This window comes from Lonchura striata, chromosome 7 (assembly GCF_046129695.1).
Source record: "Lonchura striata isolate bLonStr1 chromosome 7, bLonStr1.mat, whole genome shotgun sequence".
Taxonomy (NCBI): Eukaryota; Metazoa; Chordata; class Aves; order Passeriformes; family Estrildidae; genus Lonchura; species Lonchura striata.
The window spans coordinates 11,651,427-11,672,931 of record NC_134609.1 but is presented as its reverse complement, the minus strand read 5'-3'; the positions used below and the strand labels follow the sequence as shown (position 1 = coordinate 11,672,931).

The 21,505-nt window shown below is 40.5% G+C and overlaps 1 protein-coding gene across 7 annotated transcripts in view; it reads left to right on the top strand.

Moving 5' to 3' along the window:
* The first annotated feature begins 232 nt into the window (after positions 1-232).
* Positions 233-21,505, top strand: part of KAT6B (lysine acetyltransferase 6B) — a 104,827-nt gene continuing 83,554 nt past the window's right edge. For 2 of the 7 annotated variants that reach the window (XM_077784579.1, XM_021549127.3), the window contains exons 1-2: positions 233-574; positions 7,737-8,627. In XM_077784579.1, coding sequence (XP_077640705.1) covers positions 8,007-8,627 — 621 coding nt within the window. In that variant the 5' untranslated portion in view covers positions 233-574; positions 7,737-8,006. The other 5 variants (XM_077784577.1, XM_021549135.3, XM_077784578.1 and 2 more) reach the window with 5 other exon arrangements.

Here is a 21,505-nt window from a genome sequence, read left to right as displayed (position 1 = left end):
GGCTGCCTGCGGGGTGCTGCCCCCGGCGCCGCTCCAGCCGCCCCGCGGAGGACGGAGAGCGCAGCGCGACCCCCGAGGGCGGCCGCGGGCCCCGGGAGGCGCCGGCGGCCGCTTCCCCGCAGCCGCCTTCCCGCCCAGGGGACGCGCCGCCCCACAAACTTTATCGCCTTTCCCCCTTTCTCCCTTTTTTATTTTTTTTTAATTTTTTTTTTTTTTTTTTTTTTTTTTTGAGGGAGAAAAGGTGGGGGGGAGCTCAATTTCCCACTTGCCAACAGCAGATAAAAAAGTGGGGAGGGACCTCTTCTGTCACAGCCTATGTAGATTAACCTTTCAATTAGCTGTTATCAGGTCCTGTGTCTTAGCACCAGTCCTCGCAATCTGCGTCCGCCCGCACCGGGGAGGCTGGAGGTCTGGGGTGGGTTTCTGTTTTAATTTCTAAATTAATGATAATTGCTCGCGTGGCTCCCCTCCCCCGCCGAGAGCTGAACGCGTGTGTCTGATCTGCCCGTCCACCTTTTAGTATTTTGGAGTGAGAAGAGGAGCCCCGCGGAGGAGGAGGAGGAGGGGAGACAAGGTATTCTCTCTGTATTCATCTTCTTTTTTCCCCTCTCGCGGAGGGGCTTAGGGAAGGTAACTGGTGCAATCAATCCGCTGGCTGGGGATTCCCTCCACCCCCTCCCCGGCTCGTCTGGCTCTCCTGGCTGGGTCTCTTCAGTGTGTATGTGTTTGGGGAAGGGGGTGGGGGGAGGCTGTGTTGTTGTTGTGTTCCTGGCTCTGCTTGCAGCCAGGAGAGAGAGCGAGCGGGCGAGCGAGAGACAGAGCGGAGAGAGCGAGCGAGCGAGAGAGAGAGAGGAGCCGCGATCGCGTTTCAGGGGCAGCACATTCCGCAGGAACCGCTGCTGCAGAAACACACACGGGCAGAGAAAGGAGGTCATTGCAAGCAAAGGGGGGAACCTGCATCGGAGGTTAGATTCCCAGGAGTTTATGCGGGGGATAATAGGGAGCATGCGATGGGGTTTGTTTTGCATTGGGTGACAGGCTGCAATTTGCCATAATAACCCCCTTTCCCTCCCCTCTCCCAGCGCAGGGGGCTTGTCACTAGGCTGGGTACTTTTTTTCCTTTAGCATCGGAGGCTGATGCACGTGTTTGCAGACACTTGCGCTGGGTAAATGCATTGCAATGCTCTGCGTTTTGCAGGGGAGGGGGAGCAGCAGCAGGGGGTGATGGCTGGGTTGGATGGGGTGGGGAGAGGGGGAATGGAGTGGCGGAGGGAAGCAGGGGATGGCTGAGGTTTTTGTGTTGCATGTTCCCACCCTGTCTTTCTGAGGCGGCAATTGTTCCTTCGCAGACGGGGTGACAGAGAAGTCCCTGGTGCTTCGCATGGCGAAACTTGCAGGGACCTGCATGTGGCTGCAGAGCCGGGAGTCATTGTCGTCGTCCCCGTTCCCACTCCCTCCTCCCTCCCCCGGCGGTGCGGGGTGTGCGCGATAAGCGGCTGCCAGTCCAGGCACCTTGGGAGGTGATGCTGGGCGCATGCTGCTCCATCTCGCCCGCCCGGGCGAGCGCCAGCCGCTGAGGCGCGCGCGACGCTCAGTATTTAAGGCGGCTCATTAGTGTGTGTCGCGCGCCCGCCCGCCCTGCCGAGCTGGCTCAGGCGGCCGCCGCCGGTGTCTCGGCAGCGCTCGCGCTCCCGAACAAACTTCGGGAGCGAGCGGGTGGGGCGGTGGCGGGGGCTGGGGAGGCCGAGGGTGGGGGGTGGCGGACGGGCGGCAGCGGCGGCCAACGGGAGGGTGGGATGGCGAGGAGTCCCGCCGCCGCTCCCGGCGGCTGGCCAATCGCGAGCGCCCCGGGGCCCGGCGGTGAGGCGGGCGGGCGGGGCGCGCCAGTGTGTGGCGGCGGCGGCGGCCAGTGTCAGCCGCCGGCCCCGCCCCCTCCCGCCGGTGGGCGGTGCTGAGCGCGCCGGGAAGGGGCGCGCCGCGTGAGTGACGGGCGGCGCCCGCCAATGGGAGCGCCGGGCCGGTTGCTGGGCGGGCCCGGCCCGGTGTGGGCGGGCGGCGGCAGCCCCCCCCCGGCCCGTGAGCGCGCAGCGGCGTGCGCGGCGCGGGCCAATGGCGGGCGGCGGTGGGCGGGGCGCGGGGTAGGTAAGGTTTTAATGAGCCTCCATTGGGCTGTAATCAGTGTCATGTCGGATTCACGTTAAGTACAACGGGGCGAGACAAAATGGCGGCGTAGGTGCGCCGAGCCGCGCGGGGCGGTCGCGGCGGCCGCGGGCAGCGCGGAGCGGGGCAGGCGGCCCGGCGCGGCCCGGCGGCGGGAGCGGCGGAAGAGCCGGCAGCAGGGGGAGCCGCTGCGGCGCCCGGAGGAGGCTCCTCCCCCGCCGAGGTGAGTGGTACCGGGGGGGTCTCACCTGCCTCCCGCGGGGGACGCGCGGCCGCCGCCCCCGGCCCCGCCCGGCGCCCCGCGGGTGCGCGCACGGCCCGGGCTGCCCTGCCGCGGGTCGCCGTGCCCGGGGGCTGAGCCCGCGGGCCGGGGCTCCTGCCTCGGCGATGGCAAACCCCGGAGCAGGGCGGGCAGGGCGCAGAGCCAGCCCCGGCTTGGCCCCTTCGAATGCAACAATGCCTTGGCCCGAGGCTCTGGGCGTTGCACATCTCCGTGGCTGGGCTAGTGCTGCAAAAACCTTAAGTAAGTTGGGGAGGGGAATAGTCCAGCTTGGCGGTGCCACGTTTTGGAAGTGATGTTCACATTGTGTGTTCTTTGCCCGGACCTCACCTCTCATACTCTGTCACTGAGCATTGAAAATAACCCCCTCTGGCAAGAGCAGACGGATACCCACCCCTGCTGTTGAAAACCACTATCTCAAGAAGAAATGTTTTCAGTTCACCTTTTTCCAGGTGAACTCTTGGCAGTGAATATTACCTTTCCGTATTTCCTGCGGTTCTCTAGTACTGTATTTTAAAGTACTCAGAACTTCCACAGGAGAAGGTGGGAAAGGTGAATTTGGGTGATTTTGCTGCTGTCATGTTGTGCTGATGCTGCTTCCTCTGGTGGCGCTTGCTGCTGTCATGTTGGGAAACGATTTTAAGCAGATGATCTCGAAGAAGCTTGTGGGGTATCTCAGAGCACAAGCACTTCCATCAGTTTGTTTCACATGTGCCACTCTTCTCTCCACATCCACGAGTCTTTAGTGCAGTTTTGAAGTTACTGTAGTGTATACATCTGTCTTTTTAAAGCATATAGATGTGTCATTGCTTTTTCTTAAATTTGGAAAGCATATTGTGTGTAAAGAATAATAGAGTAGCTGAGCTGAATAATTTTAAGAGGGATATGAATGATGGGAGTCCTTACCAGGATCTGCTTTCTCCCCATCTCTTTATAGGTCTGTGTGTTTTGCAATAGCAAAACAACTATCTTGTCTGTTTTGCATCATTAATTGAGATGAGGAATACAGAATTGATTAGCTACAGAATTCTAAGTAATGGCTTGGAGCAAGGAAAAAACGGCAAAAATGGAATGCAATGGCAGTCTTCTCTTCTTCGTCCTCCTCTGCTGCAATCCTTACCTGACCCTGATGCTGCAGCAGAGAGCTGGCCTGCTGCTGCCTCTCCTGAGTGTGTGCAGAGCAGGTGGGAGGGAGCAGAATGAGATTGTGCTTCACAGGTCACCAGCAGGTTGCACAAGTTGCTGTCATCTCCCCCAGCGGCATCTTCTTCTCCCTCCTTTCTTTTTTGTTTTTTTTTATAGCTGTGTTAACCTCAGTTTTTAAAAGTTTAATTGCATTTACATTTATGAAAGGTGAAGCAAACTTTTAATTAATTAAAAAAAAAACAAATTTAGATTGTATGTTGTGATATTTGTTTAGTAACTTTTGGTTTTAGTTATGGAGAGAAGTGTAGCTTTTTTTGTTGCTGTTTTTTTGACTACACTGCTTGTTTTCACAATCAGGATCACCTGGAAGCAATTCCAGGTACTAGTTCAGTCTAAGAACTACCTTATTAGAGGATTATAGGATTACTGATGACACCTGAGATTGAAGTGTTCAGTCACTGCCTTCTTTAATTATAGTCATCTGTACAATAGGTGTGTGCCTTATAAAGGGCACATTTGCATTCATTCTAAATCCCAAGCTGAAATTTTGCAACTTCTTTGTATTTATCTGATAATTTATGACTTAGGTAAAGGGACAAGCCTTGACTAGAGATGGTTTTTCATGTTTTAGAGCTAATGGGCTCTACTTCACCCTCTGATGCTTCTGTTCTGCTCCTCTTCAGTGGCAGTCTTGTTAATAGATTTGGTCAGTCACATATTACATCCAAACTTTCTCAAATGCTTTTATTTTCAAAATAAGATACCATAGAGTGTAGAAGTTGAAATAGGATAGATTACATAGAAGGAACTTTATGGCTGTTGCCATAAATTTTGGAAGTTATCCTGTGCATTTAACAGTATGGGAAATCTATTTTGTGATTGAATGAATGCTGCTGAGGGTGATTAAAAGTTAATTACAAGGGGAGGAAGATTAACAAATAGACATGAGTGCCTAAATAGACTAATTTATAATCACTTCTTTAAAGTGGTTTCAAAAATTTCTTCAAAATCTTTGAGGTAATTTGGGTAATCATCACCCTTTTTATATTAAATTACTTATGACCACCTATTTGTAGTTTTTGTAGAATTGCATTCTAAACCTAGAAACCTGATTGTAACATTGTATTTCTGAGTATCCTTTGATGTTGAAACTTGCAAGATTGTTTCTAAAACAATTTATTTTGTCTCAGCTAGTACTCTGCATGGAGATGTGTGTGTTTATGTGTTGCCAATCTTGTATCAATCTGTGTTGATTTCTGAAAGATATCGTTAATTTATAGCTCCAGGATCACACACCCAAGTTGTTTTGCTGGGAAAGATGTTTGTTAGTAATAAGTTATTCTGACTCCAGTGTGTGGCATAGCAGTCATGGAGGTCAGGTGGCTGCACTTCAAGTTCATGTGCGCTCCAAGTGCCAGAGTGAGAGAGGCTCTAAATTGTGGCAAAACAATTTAAAATTGGGTTGGATGCACTTTGCATGGTTCCTTAAGGCAGAATGAACTTGGATACTGTTGGAAGGTGTCTGTTTAAGATGTCTTGATTTTTGCTCCTGAAATCCTGTCCAGTGGATTGGAAACTGTTCCTGCTGATCCACTCTACTGGGGTTGATTTAGTAGGTGCTAGCATGCAGGAGGTTGTATTGCACGCAAGGAGTTTTAAGTAAATAAGTAAAAATGTCGTTCTGAATGTATATGGCTGTGAAATTCTTGTACCAAGCAGTAGACTTTATATGAAGATATAGGTTTATGCTAACCTTTTGCCACAGTTGTTGGCCAATAAAAATTCCTGTAACCCACATGTTATAGCATTTATACTGAAATGTTCATCAGTGTCCAGGAGCTTGGAACAGACCCTGTACTGTGTGTTCTGGAATTTAATGGAACTGATGTGGTTGCTTGTATGAAATTTAATACAATAGTAGTGCAGTAGATGTAAAACCAAGACAAGTATGTCTGACTCAGCAAATGCAGTGTTCAGCATTTAATTAAGTTTGGACTATCTTAATGAAGACTTACAGTGGAACAGACTAACTAACTTTAAAAGTAGCTTTCTAGGAATCTGGGACTTTATATGGGGCTACAGAGAGCTTTTGAATCTATAGGAAGAGTGTATGAAATAGTCTAAAAGGGAGTGAACCTCCACTATATATAGGGTTCTGCTTTGCTGTGTTATTGTATTTTAATGTCAGATTTGTGAGAGAATTTGTAGGATTTATAATACTGTGGAAACACTTTTCTTTCCTACATTTCTCTGCATTTTGTAGCTACAGTGTTATTTTGGAATTATCTGAGAACAGTGAGTATAAACAATTCTGTTAGGGAAAGAATGCCTTTTGCTAACTGAAGTAAATAAAAAAGGTCTGTTTGCAGAAAAAAATTATTGTTTGCTTACAGATACTTGAAATACACAAAACTGTTATCAAATACAGCTTCCATGAGTATGGTCTGGAAGCAAGAAACAGGATCCAATCCATGTAGATCAATAGGGTTGGGTATGTGAGCCAGTTAAGTGTTCAGGCTCTGCATTTGCATCAGGAATGTGTCTTTTTCAGTCTGGCAGACACTTGAATTTTCATATTTATAAATCTGAAGTTGTTTAAGCTTTGATCAGGCTTGAGAAGGACAAATTCATTAAGTGAATTGATTAATATTGATTGTTTGGGTATAGAAAAATTTTATTCTCACCAGTAACCAGCTGCATTTTGTTAGTAATTCTGTTGTGTAGGTATAATAATGTGTGAAACATGAGCTGGAATTTATATTTAAAGACATTTTTGAGGGGTAGAAGAAGAAAAAGGTTTAGGGACAAAAGTATGTGTTGTTGTACTTTTTATCTTTGTAGTTGCAGAGGAATCTTTTTATGAAGTTGAAAATAATTTAGATTACTGTATCATTCCAGGGTTTTTCCTGGCTATAATTTGCTCAGGTTTTTGAACATGATTTAAATACAGGATGGCTAGAATAAACAAATAAAAATTTAGGTCCAGGACTTGTTTAGTCATAGGTGATTTTGTTATTGGTAGTCTGTTTGCCATAGCTTTATAAATATACTTGTGTATTAAATACTTTTAAGTTTTTGCTGTGAAACTGGTGGATTGCCTACTTTACAAGATAACCCATATATCGAGAATGAAAATTTTTCTCTTCTGTTTTTTGTTTTCTTTTGATTTGAAGTAATCATGCCATTCTATTAATGCCTTCAAAAGCTCTCATACTTCATGGCAGAAAAAACTAATGCTTCAAATATATTTCTGTATTCATTATGCAATTCTTGTCTTATGTTTAATTTGTGAGACTTTTAAATTGTTGTATTTTTTCACATGTGTTCCTAGAATGAATAAAATCCTCATCAAGATGTTCTTTCAGGTTTCTTAAATGAGTTTCTTGTAGCCACTGAATTTTCTATTGGAGTGATGTATTCCATAGTAAGTAAAAAAAATTGTTAAACTGTGAGTCAATAAAATATTTTTCAATGTGACCTCTTTACACGTCTTTGCGCTGACAACCTATTTATGTGAAAATGCATCCTGTTACTTTGTTTTCATTTCTGTTTGTGAGGATTTGTATCAAAAATGCCTCTCTGCTGCACATCTTAAAATGAGAAGTGCTTTTATGGTGCCTTTTGGTTTTGTAGGTTACCTAAATATTAATGAAAGATGTAATACTTGGTTCTGATATTTTTGGTTTTGATGTTTGAGTTGTGTAATCAACATGGCAGGACACTTAGGATACTGTAAGAATTGGAAGTGGTTAATAATTTATCTTTCATTGGTTGGGGTTTGGTTTTCTGTTGGTTAGGGTTTTCTAGTGCATGTATAATCAGTGTAGAAATGATCTGTAGGCAGTTTGTTTTAGACTGTTTTCAGATGCCTGACTGAATGGAAATTGTCCAACAGGTCAGTAGTAGGTTAAGCATTGTGGTGATGAAATTTAGGAAAACGAAATCCACTGAGTGTTATGAGAAGCAGAAGGATTTTATGATGACTTGTTTCATGTGGGGTGGGAACTGACAAATGTTTCATGTAATATCACAATGATTTTTCTATACTCCAGCATCTATAGTATGAATGCATGTCTGAGTGCAGTTTTAGTTTTTAATACTTCAGCATTAACTGTATTCTCTCCCTGCTTCTTGTTTTTTCTTTTTAAAGGTTGCAACAAACTTTCTTTTAAGGAGGTACCAGTGTCATCACAGGTGAACCCCTTCTACATTTCAGTAACATAATTAGGAAGTTTCAGTCAGCAGGTATTTCTCTGCTTTTTCTGACTCCTCAGGGTGGATATTTTTGCCATGTGTCCAAGCAGTGTGTGGAATCCTTTCATTTGTGTTTGAGGTGTGAACAACCTCTGAAAGATCTGCTAGAAGAATAAGGAGGAACCTCTATGGGTAACTCTTGGCTGGAAACAATTACTGATCAACCATGGTAAAACTTGCCAACCCTCTTTATACGGAGTGGATTCTGGAAGCTATACAAAAAGTTAAAAAGCAAAAGCAAAGGCCTTCTGAAGAGAGAATATGTCATGCTGTTTGTGCTTCCCATGGATTAGATAAGAAGACTGTTTCAGAACAGTTGCAACTTAGTGTTCAAGATGGTTCTATTCTTAAAGTCACTAACAAAGGTCTTGCATCCTACAAGGACCCAGATAATCCTGGACGGTTTTCATGTGTTAAACCTGGCAATATTCCTAAATCAGTTAAGGGATCTAGAGGAGCTTGTAATGAGCTCCGTAATGTGGATTGGAATAAACTCTTGAGAAGAGCAATTGAAGGGCTTCAAGAACCTAATGGCTCCTCCCTGAAAAACATAGAAAAGTATTTGAGAAGTCAAAATGACCTAGCAAGTATTTTCAACAATCCTGCCTTTCAGCAGAGGTTGCGGCTGGGGGCCAAACGTGCTGTGAACAATGGGAGGTTACTGAAGGATGGTCCTCAGTATAGAGTCAATTATGGCAGTTTGGAAAGCAAAGGAGCTCCAAAATACTCCGGCACCTTCCCAGCTTCCCTTCCACCTGTCAGCCTATTACCCCATGAAAAAGACCAGGTAAGTCTGAAAAATGAGAGCTAATGTACTAATGAAAAACTATTATTGCTATCCTTTGTTTATTTACCTAATACAAAAGTAATGATTCTTCTTGTGTTTTATTTACCATTTGAATGTATATGAGTGGGGCTGCATGTCTAAGATTTATTGCAGACTCAGTTCTGGTAAATGAATTTTACTTGGCTCCATATGTCCTGCCATTCTGCATTGGAGAGTTTGCTTTTTGAATTTTCAGTAGATGAACAGAGCAGCAGAGAAGAGTACAGCTGTATGTTCTGTTGTAGTTGTGAGATTGTTCTGTCTTGCCTGACAGACTGGTGTAGCTGAAATCTGCAGCGTGATTTGCTTGTGGTCTTTTACCTTCATTTTCTGCTGGGATATACAGATTTTCTTGTGGTTTGATGGCCTGAGATGCCACTGGTAGGACTTGTGATGTTTAAGACCGCAAGAATTATTATTTTTTAATGCTATTTGTATGTGGATAGTGAGCTTTAAAATGTCAGTTAATAGAAACTGGAATGAATGTTAATATTCTACGAAGAGAAGTGAAGATGTTAGAGTGACAGTTTGAGCTGAACTGCAGTATTCTCCCTCTTTTATTTTTGTTGTGCTCCCTGCTTGGGTTTATTTTTGCTATTACTTGAGTCTTGTTTTGAAGTTAATTGTTCACAGAGTTTCAGCTTGAGGGAGAAAGGCTACCAATTAATTTTTTGTTTATGAAAGGATAGTGTCAAAGATAGGTCTGCAGGTACTCTTTGATCATTTCCCATTTAGTATGGTGAAGTGTGTTTGGAATTTTCAGTTTTCTTTGGGAGAAAGAAAGTTACCTGTTTCAGTCTTAAAATATTTTTAAGTTGATGGTTTGGGGTTCTTTTTTGTTTTGTTTTGTTTTTGTTTTCCTCTTCTGGCTGGTCAAGTTTGATGGCAGTTGTTTTAGACATGGAATAGTCCAGACAGCTTTGCTATTGTAGAGGTGCCACCAGTGTCTCCTAGAAGCTGTATTATGGTTTTCAGGGGTAGTTTTCCTTTGATGGTGAGATGCTGGAGGGTTCAGAGTAGAAAACGCTTGTGTTGGAATTATTGAGGTTTTCAGGAACACTTGTTTGGGGAACTGTCAGAGGTGAGTAGTTGTAGCTTTATTTTTGTGAGCTTCTCTAAATAAATGTTAAATATAATTGCACTTTTGTATGGATATCTATTTATGTTAAATTGGACTTCTCAGGTATTTGAGGGATACATGGAGCTTCACACTTTATAATCACAATGGAAATTCAAAAGTGCTGCATACTGTGCAATTACTGCTGTAGCTGTACACTGTAAACATTTAATTACTTGTAGTGATAAAGCTGTTTAAGTAGTTTGAGTTTCTACTGTAATTCTGATACTGTAATGACATGAAAAACTTTAGGGCTGGAGTACTGAATAACCCAAGTAACATGAATTTCTACAAAAATGTTTCTCCCATGTTAGGCTACCTACTGAGACTGACAGCCTTTGCAAGGAATGTTAGTTGGGTCATGGTGCTGAAAAAGCCAGTACTGCCATACTAAAATACTGGTATAAGGATAAATCTGTCTTCTAGAAGTTAGCCAAACAAATCTGTTCTCTAGCAAGTGCTTTGGCAAGAAATAAGCTTTCATTTGGGTGCCTCAAAATTAGCAGTGTGACTTGCGTGTTTAAAAACTGGCATACGGTTTTTCCTGACAAAAATAGTTTTGATGTGAGGTTGGTGAATCAGTAGTTCCATGTTAGTGTAGTTGACCTCTTAGTTGTGCTAAGTTACTGAGGTTACTGAGCAAATATATAGAGACTTGTTTTAAATACAGGATTTTTACTGTTCTTTACCATGTATGGCTTTAAATACTTCAGGGACAGTTCTGAAAGTAAGTGTACCTAAGTTGTCCCTGTTATTGGCATGTGACTATCTTCATTTGAAATTTATGTTAATTTTTGTATAAGCAGTTTGACATTGCACAAAAACTGTTAGGGTATTTTTAGGAAGCATTTAAGTGACAGTATGGGGCATGTCAAGATTATTTATTGAAATTAATACAATAAATGTTGGGAATGGCTAATGTTTGATAAGATTGGCGTATTTTAAAGTTTCTTTGGCACTTTCTATACCTAGTACAAGTAAGAGATGATTTCTGTTGGAGTGGCTAATTTTGTATATTTGTTTTGTTTTGGTTTTTTTTTTTTATTTTCAAATACCAGAGGTGGTGTTCTAGCTTGATTGTGGAAGTTTGAGTAATTTTTATTATTTTTCTTTCTGTAATGCATAATTAGCATCTCATCAGGATGGGACAGAAGACTTGGTCCATTGGAAGTGCATTAGAGCTCTCTGTCAGTCTGAAAATTCACACTCGCAATACCAAATGCAGACTCTAAACCTTTCTTCCTGAGTGAAAGGTGATCAGAAGAGATACAGTATGGCCTGTGTGGGGCAAGGTGGTTGTGTTGTGTGTGGGTTGTTGTTGGCTTGTTGGGAGTTTTTTTGGTTGTTTGGTTTTGGGATTACTGTTTTTGTTTGCTTGCTTCAAGCACCCACCTAAAGCATCTGAGTATGCAGAGCACTGCGAAGATAAATACTGTTGAAATGCAGTGTCATGGAATTTAGTTTTGCAGACCTGGAGCCTTGACTATGTGACAGGAGTGTTGAGTGGTTTACATTCTATGAATACTTGGAACAGGGAGCTGGAAGTGCTAAACATTTTGTCTTAGCAGTATGCTGTTGAGCTGCTTTTCTCATCCCTATTAACTGGGTGATCCAATTCAACTAGATACAGTTCTCTTGTTTTCATTCGATTTAGAAATAGCTGCAGTTAGTTACAGAAATACATAAGCAGCCATGTTTCCTCTTGTTATCCATGGGCCTGGAAGAAAGGATTTGTATAAAAATGTTGTTTCAAGTGTTATCCTGACTTTTCTGGATTTGCACAAAGTTGTATCAATTCTTGAGTTGCAGCAAGAGAAAGCATGCAGTGCAGCTGTTTAAATTTCCCCCTCCTCTATCCCTTTCCATTCCTGTTTGTGTGGAGGGTTGCTTTTCCATCTCTGAATGAAGAGATTCAAGGTTCATGAAAGATAGATCTTGTTGGAAGGTCAGGAGCTTTTGGCAGCTATATGGTGTCTAGGTGGTGTATTTTAAGTGTCATGAGTAGTATATATTATATAAAGGACTTTTCAGTTAGCTGGAGTATTCTGGTGGCATTGAGGGAAATGCTCGCTGGGTGTCTGGACAGGTAACTTGAATCAATGCACTTCCAAAGGTGCCTGATGTAGTGTTAACTGGGTTTGTGAAGGACAGCATCCAGCCAGAGGTAGAGCTGCCTTAAGAGTGAAGGAAGACTGAAAACATATTCAGGATGAAGACTTGTAGTGTCTTATGTCCTGAAAAAAAAAAAAACCCAGAAAAAAGTCATCCTCAAATAAAGAAACAACAAAGCAAAAAAACCTGCACACAAGAAAGCAGAAAAAGAATTCATTCTGTTGTGTAGCAGTTTGATATTCACTATGTTGCTATGCATATTTAAACAATTTAACTGCTCTTATGTACTCTTCCTTATGCTCAAGAGTATCGTTCATAGATACCCTCCCTTTTGCTTCACACCTTTTCTCACCAAGCATTTCTTGAAAAGGGCTGTATGAATATGTTAACCAGAAAATGCAGTGTAAAAACTGGTTACATAGTAGGGAAGGGTGTGAAGAGAGAGGAAAATTGAGTGATACTTAGCTTTTCAATAAGCCTTTGAAGCATTAAAATGTGCTTCTGGAAATGCAGCAAAGTGGTATTTAAAACTTATGGTTAGTTTTAAGAAGTTTAATGGTGTCAGTTGTAGAATGGCAATATTGCTGATGTTTTCTGTTTTCATTGCCACTTGGGCAAGCACTAGGAAGGTTCTACAGTTTGGGAGCTGCATGAAATCTAGTAAGTCTTGGGAGTTAGCCATCTCCTGAGCACAAGTGCTGTGTGACTATAAACTCAAAGCCTATTTGTAGGCTGTAGGCCTTTATTTGCTTTTTTTTTAGACATAATTTAAAAGGATAAATTGAGCTTTTAAAGATGAAGATGGAGTGGCCATTGTAACATCGGAGGGCTGTGGGAATGCATAGTGTATTTCAGCAGTTTAATCTTTGCTTTGTTCAGAATAATTAGTACTTAAACTTCAAAGATAATGTTCAAATGGAGATGGCTTGATGTTGGTTCTCCTCAATGCTCTGTTGAACAGCTCAGCAACTGTGATTTTCATCTGATTCTTGGCATAAAAAAATTTACTAATCTCTCTTTCACTTTCAGTTTGTCTTTCTAAGCTGACTTTCATGCAAAACCAAACTTGTTTTATTAATTTTTCTTACCCTGAACTCCTATCTAATTTTGTTTTCACTGGCCTATGTACATTTAGCTTTCCAAAGTGTAACTTGGCATGGGTTGAATTTCAGTTTTCTGGTATGTATCTTGTGCCAGTGCAGACACTGGGTGTTCCTCCTTCTGTCTTTCAGGCAAAGGGCCAATCTATAGCGAATTGCTTTTTTGGCATTCAGGCTCCTCCTTGCTCAGTTTTTATGCTTCCTGTCTTCCTGTGAGTAGGCAGCAAGACAGTGTTGGTTGAGATTTCTTGTTGCATCTGTCCTTTAGACTTTCCACTGTGCAGAAACAGAAAAGGAAGGCAGAAACTAATGAACAAGGTGTTTTGCAGATTTACACATATGGGGATATTCGTAATGCTGAACTTTGGGAGCTGCCTTTATGTGGTGTTTGGGCTTCTGAGAGTGAGTCTGAGCACTCAAATACAGTGATGGGAAGGTTTCTATAGAGTGTCTGCAGTGCTACAATTGAAGTGACTGTACACAGGGAAATGAAAAAGAAATCTAGGTTTGAGCTTTGTCAGTCCATAAAATAGTGTTGTCTTAAGGTGCAACCTTTGTTTCTCTCCCATAACATCTTCATAGTGACAAAATACTGAGGAATGTTGGCATTACTTGGCAAACATGAAGTCTTATGTTTGTGTTTCTCATTATATCAATTCACAAGTTACCTTTATTTCCTGGAAGGGTGGCCTGTACTTTAATGTGTGTAGATCTGGTCCTGGAAGTTCTGGAATGATTGCTAGGTTCTGCTGCTCTTGCATTTTGGGGTGTTTAGGTTTTGGATTTGGAATAGTTTTGGTAGGTTTTGTTGTTGTTGCTTGCTTTATTTTGGGGGTTTTGTTTTTTGTGTGTGTGATAGTTTATGCTTTTGTTTTGTTTTTCTGTTCCTGTAGCTTCTGAAATGCTAAAAGTGCCAACTCTGTGCATAAGCCAAGGGAACACATAGAGCTTTTAACTCCTGAGATACTGGAGCTTACCAGAAATTGAAATGGAAACTTCTCATCGTCCCATATTGTGGAGAAGCAACTCATACCACTGTATAGATGGATATATATAGCTTTGGGGGGTTATTTTTGTGCTTTACAATTCAACACATTTAGACCAACCCAAGAAGCATATTTATAAAAGTTTTCTTGAATTGTACAGTGGGAAGTAAGTTAAATACTGCTATTTCCTGAATTAGATTGGTCTATTCCTTCGTAAGGCAGGGTAGATGTTAGTTTTCAATTTCTAATGTGAATTAGTTTCCGCAAATAAGGTCATATTTACAGTAGCTTACCGATCTGTGAGGGAAGACCCTACTCATTGGTTTTTTTCCCCCAAGCTAGATGTTCTGCATGATATGCACGTGGTTCTTGTTTATTGCAAGGAGTGATTCCAAACCTTATACTGCAAGCTGCTTAATCCTAAGGTGTGCTGAAATTTGATTCTTGTTTCCCTTCAAAATTAATTGGTTGGGGTTCTGTGATGAGTCCTGTATTGAAAGTGACAGCAGTGAGTTAAAGAAATCCTGTGTAGTTCTAGCAATTCTATTGGTGTTTATTCATCTATGCTAAGACTCCTCTGTCTTAACTGGGAGTGACATTGGATTTCTAAACTGTGCTTAGAGGTTTTACTCTTTGCATTTTTCCTCCCAGACTAATGTTTCTTCAACTAGTTAATGCACAGATATCTCCTTCATCAAAATTACTTCTAAATCAGAAATACCAGAAGGCTGCCTTAGAAATAAGGAGAGCTACACAGTATAATTTCTCAGTGCTGTTTTCTTATCTGTTCAAAGCGCCTTTGCTCTTCAATGAGCATATAATAGCGATGGTCTTGACTCAGGTATTTTTTCTGTGTCAGTTGAAATGTGAGCAATTCCATGTTGTTTCTTATTGCTACAGGAACTTTATTGTAAAATGTGATGAAAAATCATTATAACTTGCAGTTGAAGTTGTCTGCTATTTTTGACATGTTATTTTTTTTGTCAAAAGACATAACAGGTATAGATTAACTGCTAATCAACTACAGTTTTTCAATTTGGTAGTTGGAAATGGCATAAGTTTCTCACTTTTGAAGGAATTTCCAGCTAGCATTAAGAAAAGACTCAACTGGCAAAAACTCTAAATTTTTCTTTACATTTCACTCCGTTTATGGTCCTGTTATCAGCTTGGTTCTTTGTGTTCAGCACTGTATTTGCCTGGGTGTAAGGACAGACCCATGATTTGAGGGCCCGTTTCTAACCAGGACACTAGGACTGTATGGAGTCGAGTGGATGGAGTGCTGCTGTGTGCAGTACTGGAACAACAGTATTAGAGCTCAGATGATGGCTGTAGAATTTTGAACATGATGGCATGTCGGATCAGGCATCACTTAGCTGACAGATCCACTGCTGTTCTTTGTGGTAACCTGGTAAGTGACAAATCAACTTTTAAACTAGTGTGATTTCCTTCGGTTGTAAAATTACTTGTATTTATTGTTGTTTTTTCCCAATCTGCTTGTATCCCTCATTGAGGAATATTTTTACTGGTGGTGGATTTTTCTCTGAGCTTTTTTTCCTCTTCATGTTCTTTGTGAAGAGCTTAATGTTTTGAATTTGCAGGCGCCACCAGCCTTCTTGAATTGAATGGGTGTGACCTGTTACAGGGATGCCTGTGCAGGCAACTCCAGGGCTGCTGGGCTTAGTTCCAGGTTTGTGGGGATTATTTTGACTTTGGGTTGTGCTGTAGATAAGATGTTACATAAGGAAAAATCCCATGTGGTGAGGGAAACTGCAGACTTGTAGATTGTCTGTTCTTATGCCTTGTCACTGCAGTCCTAGCTACAAATATGCAGGAATTTCTGTTTTGTCAAGTTTTTTGGGTCTAGAGGGGCAGAGTCTCATTTTTCTCCCCTCATGGTTGTGGTGGTACAGTCCAGCAGTTACCAATTAAAGCAGTTCTAGGTGGCATAGGCTTGAGACTTCTGGTTCTAATTACGAGCGGGACTCTGGCACAGGAAAAAAGCTATGTATGATCTCAGCAGAGGTGTCTGGTAGGCATGGCTGATGTTTCCTCATTGCGGAATAGAAGCAGAGCTAGCTTAAGCTGTGGTGAATTTGCCACACATTTTCCACATGCTCTCCAGGAGTTAATTTCATCACTGGTGGTATTTTGAAGTTGGCTTCAGTTTCACAAGTGTTTTTTCCAAAATGATGCTGATGAGTGCTGTAGTTTTAAGAACTAATTTTTATGTAATGTCCATGTATCCATGGCAACACTAACTAGCAGGGTTTGCATTTGGCTCAATAAAAGACAAATGTCAGTGGCACCTGTGTTTCAGACATAGAGCACAGGCAGTTCTTAGCTAATGAATAAGTAGAATAATAGAAGTCACTTGACTTCTTGTCTGCCATACACTTAAAGAAGGAAATGGTTGGTACTTGTGTTCAATAAGTTCTGTGCTTTGCCATTTGGAGTTTTTGTCACAATGGGCAGTTGATTTTGCTTTATGAATTTGTGCACTGTGTTTAAAAACCAGTGACTAGCTGCTATTCTGACGGGCATGTTTTCAGTCTTTCATTGGTGAGTTGCAAGAGCCTTTTCTGATATGAACAAGAGATGGGTGGTAGGACTCTTTTATTTGGATTAATAAACCACCACAGGAATCTTCCTCTGTGTTCCCAGCTTCCTACTGCTGTGAATTCAGTATGATAGCTCAATTCTGACTGAATTCAAGTAAATAAATGTGGCTTTATTCAGCCTAGGATTGACAGTTTTTGTTTTATGTCTTCTGGAAAATAGTAGTGATGGAAGAAAGCAAAACTGCTCATTATCTGCTAACATGAACCAGAATCTGAATGATTTATGTTGTTTTTTTTTCCCAGTATTGTTTTAGGATATATTTTGAAGAGGCTTCTGCATGACTTGTTTTCTAGAGAAGAGCTTGTAATATAGCTGAGAACAAGCTCTTTCCATTTCCTGATATCCGTCTGGTGCTAAAATTCTAATTTGCTTGATGTTTTACTAATGCAAATTATTTTTGCTAAAACAAGGGTATTTCTAGTTTTATCAGAGGTTTTGTATGGAATTTACTTGTAAAGATTAATGCCTTCAAATTTTGTATTTGTTCCCATGTAGCAGGGAAGGGAATCATAAAATAGTTTTAGTAGCTGAGTGGTATTAACATTGAATCTCTTACTTTGCTTACCTGTCAAAAATATTTATCTTTGTTTTAGTGGACTTCTGTCTTAGCTTTCCATTTCTTACAGCAATCTTAATAGCAAATTCCTTCCTTTCTCCACAACACATACATGTTTACTTCACTGTTACTGATACTGTGAGACCAGCAGCTTCAAATAAGGTTAGCTTTTGTCTTTTATGTGCACAGCTAGAATGAGTCCCATTGTTATTGCTTTCTTAGGGCACGACAACTTGACTTTTTCTTATTTAAGATATGTATTTAATAAATTTTACCAATTAGAGTAGACATCTGTTTGGAGATCAGCAGCAATCAAAATCACTTGTGAAGAAATTGTTGGCTCGTGATGCATCTAAAATATTTCTGGAAGTTCAGCTTCTTTTAGCTGTTGCTAAGAGATAAATTTTCATTGACATGAGTGATGTGAGGACATGTCAGCATGCTGCCAGTTGTTTTATAGGCAGTCAGCTCTGCCGCCTTGCAGATGGTTGGAAAGCTCTTGGTAGAGGGTAAATGTGTGCTGATTATCTCATTGAATTAAGGTAACCTTTTGTCGTTCATTGAATTCTGCAGAGCAGGCACTGAGCAGCTGCTCTACTGTTGCATTCTGGATTTAGTGAGTACAAAGATTATGCTAAAAGATGTTTAGTCCTGTTACAGGTACTGAGCACTGGCCTACTGTAAGAATTTCTTATTTTGTACTACCTTTTAAGTGTTGGTATCTTATTAGATTGGTAATGGTGTTCAACATTTTAACTAGACTGAGCTTTTCAATTTTGTTGTCACCACATGCTTATTGATCTTTGCAAACTTTGAAAGCTCTGCCTTTCTTCAAGTGCTGTGGAGGGGAGAAACTCTTGTTTCTGCTTTATTAGACTTCCCTCAAATATAGTTTAAGCAGTCTGATGATTGTCAAGTTAATAAATACATTTACTTTGGATTACATTTGAGTGTTCACCTAATCTATGCAAGTAGATTTAAAGATCATACATGTAGACTTGTTTTCCTCATCCTTTAAAAAACAAATTAGTACACAGAATTTTATTAAGGGCAGTTTTCAAGATTTGAAGTATTTAGTTTCTAGAATGATTTTGGAAAGGAATTGGAGAAGGAATTGTAGCATTCCCAAAGTACTTGGATTGCAGAAAACATTTCTGGATTGTTAGTGTTTATGCACTTTTTCATAAAACAATCAAGGTCTTCAGATCAGTATAGCTTTGTCCAAGAAAACTGTTTTGTAAGGATCAGAAAGTGAGTTGTTGTGAAAATATTACAATTGCTTCATAAATTCAGTAGGTAAAATATAAATCAAATAAGGTATTGTTCTGTCAGCTATATGTGCTTATGTACCTTGCTATATAGAAGGCTTCTCCATATAGACCCTATGCTTAAGGGTTGGTATCTAATGCATGTTATAGGAAAATGTTTTTCAGATCCAGTTTAGGTTTATCTTCCCTGCCCTGTTTAAGTGTGACTTTGACTTCATTCCTGAATACTTTGGAGGTTCATTTATTTTATCAAGTATATAATGTTCTACAGGGCTCTTAGGTTTTCTTTCAGCCCACATCATACATGGATTAGACTTCGACCTATAAACAGTTGACCATCTTCCATGCAGTCTCATTGAAGTGTTGTTGGGCTGCATCTGTAGAAATTATATTGCTCAAAAACTAGAAATTTTGTTCTAATGCTAGGATTATAATGAAAAAGCTGACTAAAAATCAGTATTTGGGGTACAGAATTTAGAAATGAATCTATGTTAAATGAATTTTGTTACATAAAGTTGTAACACATTGGGATACGATATTCTCATACCCAGGAACTGTTTTTTTTTCTGCTGTAGAAATACCACAGCCAAATGACACATCTTTGGAATTACGTAAAAGGGAATCAACTTCATGTTGGTTTCATTACCTCCAATATATTCTTGCCCTAGTAAGCAAATTGGTTTCCATTTTTGAAAACAGTGCTAAAATACTTAGTGAAATACATTCCATCATAAATGTTCAAAATAATTTCTGAAGAAATTGCTCTTCTCTTGTACCTAGTGGAGTTTTTTTATAGATTTTTTTTCCTTTGCCTTTTAGTTTACTGAAATGCTGACATCTAACTCCAGTACATTTCTAATAATTCCTTTCTACCTCTGCTTCATATCAAACAAAGGTTTTTGTCACCTTGTTTGTATTTTGAAAGTTAATTATATAAAAACCTGAGATGTTGTCCTAGCTTTAAAGAATGGTCTACTTAGCATCTCTAAGATAGCTTCAGTGTTAAAACTAACTATTGCATAATATTATATATGAAAATAAAGTCTTTAATCTCTTAGCAACCTTCCATAGAATATATTACATGACTAAGGTAAATTGATATTAATTCTTTCTTCAGGCAAAGCAGACCAAAATATAATAGATCCTGCAGTGGTGTCTTTTACTTGTGAGGGACTGTGGCCTCACTGGAGATAAATATGATTATAAGGCAGGTTGCATGATGACTTCCAAAGTACAGCTTCCAGTATCAGAGTTGGAAATGGTAGCTTCTGACACAGCCTGGGTTACAGCACTGCTGTTCCTCGCTGCTGTTACAGTCCAGCCCAAAATGGCTCAGATAAGCTTTGTGCATACCTGCAACAACTTGGAACTCAGTTATATGATCTAGCAGTCCCCTTCACCTCTGATCTTTTTAAGGCCTGTAATAAAGACTGCTTTCTTTTGGATAGCTTTTCAGTAAAATATTGCAAAATGCTACAGTTGGAGAAAAAACCCTTGAGTTTGTAATGTTAAATTTAAATTGTTTTCTTGGAAGGAGTTTCACTGGGAGGAGGTACCACAGGGAATATTGCTTATTAGCATACATCACTCTTCATTGACAGAGAGCTGTTAGACTATAAAGCCAGTAAGGGAATAATTAAATTCTTAATTGGGGCTGATATTAGCAGAGGTACAATGACAAGTGTTTTGATACAAACAGCAATGGGGAAGCATGACTTAGACCTGCCTTTCAAAATAAGGCAGCAGCTCTTGCTTGTTAAGAGCTCTGTGAAGTTGCATTTGTTCTGCTATACTCTCTTGATATGCTGACTTTTATATACAAGTAAAAATATCACTTTTCCTAAGAGTTTTTAGTGTAGTGCTACAAAAAAGTAATGTTTATATTTTATTTGCAGTTTTAACACATTTGTATTCACAAATCAGTAAATAATAATTAGTCTACAAAAATTTTGGTAGCTCTATTTGATCCAGCATATGCCATCAGCACTTATTCCTGGTGTGGTTAGTACCACAGAAGAGAGGTTTGGTATTTATGCTCTATGCTTTTTTTTGTTTGTTTTTTAGATGTGCTTTTTCAGTCTTGTCCAAGAGTAGCATAATCTAGAACGGATAACTCACTTAGTGAAAACAATAGCAAAAAACAGAAGGGTTTTGTTTTGATTTTTAAAAAATATATTTTATGCCAGCTTAGCAGAAGTAAATGGCAGGTATTTTTTTATGAATAGGGTTGGTTGTTTAGCTTCCTTAGTGTACAGCTTGAGTGAAAATCTAGAGTCAATACTTCCTTAACAGCTTCCATTGAGGGTACTGGAAAGTGTCCTGTTATGAAACTAAGAGGCAGTAATGTGTAATCTGTATAAAAACTGTTCACGTAGCATACAATTTAGCTACATTCTCTGGGTTAGTTTGCCCAAATTACCAGTTTGTATTCAGACTCTGTACTTCCTAGGTGATACCAATATCAATAAAAACAGTATACTGTGGGATTTTTTTGTTACTTTTGTTTTGCTTTGAATGCTTCTCAAGAGTGTTAATTAGGAAGTCACTAATGCAAATACCTCAACTGATGGAAGAAGTCCAAATATTGTGTCAAAATGGACAGGTTTCATTCTTCTAAACTTGTGACTACTTTGGAGACTTGAAACTGAGCAGTGATTTTGTGTACAGCTGTTTATGAACTTTTCCCATGAGGGAACCTTAACTGATAAAATCTTAACATAGGTTTTGTGGTTTGCTCATAATTAGGGGAAGGAAAAACCAACTATGATTTGAGTTTGCCATTGTGGTATAGGACATGGTATAGTTCATGCTATTTCCTGTCAAGCAATAGTCTCTATTAGGTTATTTTGCAGAGTTTAATCTTTTTATATTTAGCCTACAATAATTTAGGAAGATGAGACACATATATGGGAAGTGTTGGACTGTTCATCTGCTGAAGGAGTAAAAAAAATGCTTTTTTTTTCACCTGTTTTATTTGCTCTACCTTTTCCCATGCACCTATCTGCCTTCCACTGTCAGTTCACACAGCTCAAAAACATAGCTGGTTTGAGGCCCTGCTACATGTGTGTATGTTTTGACACA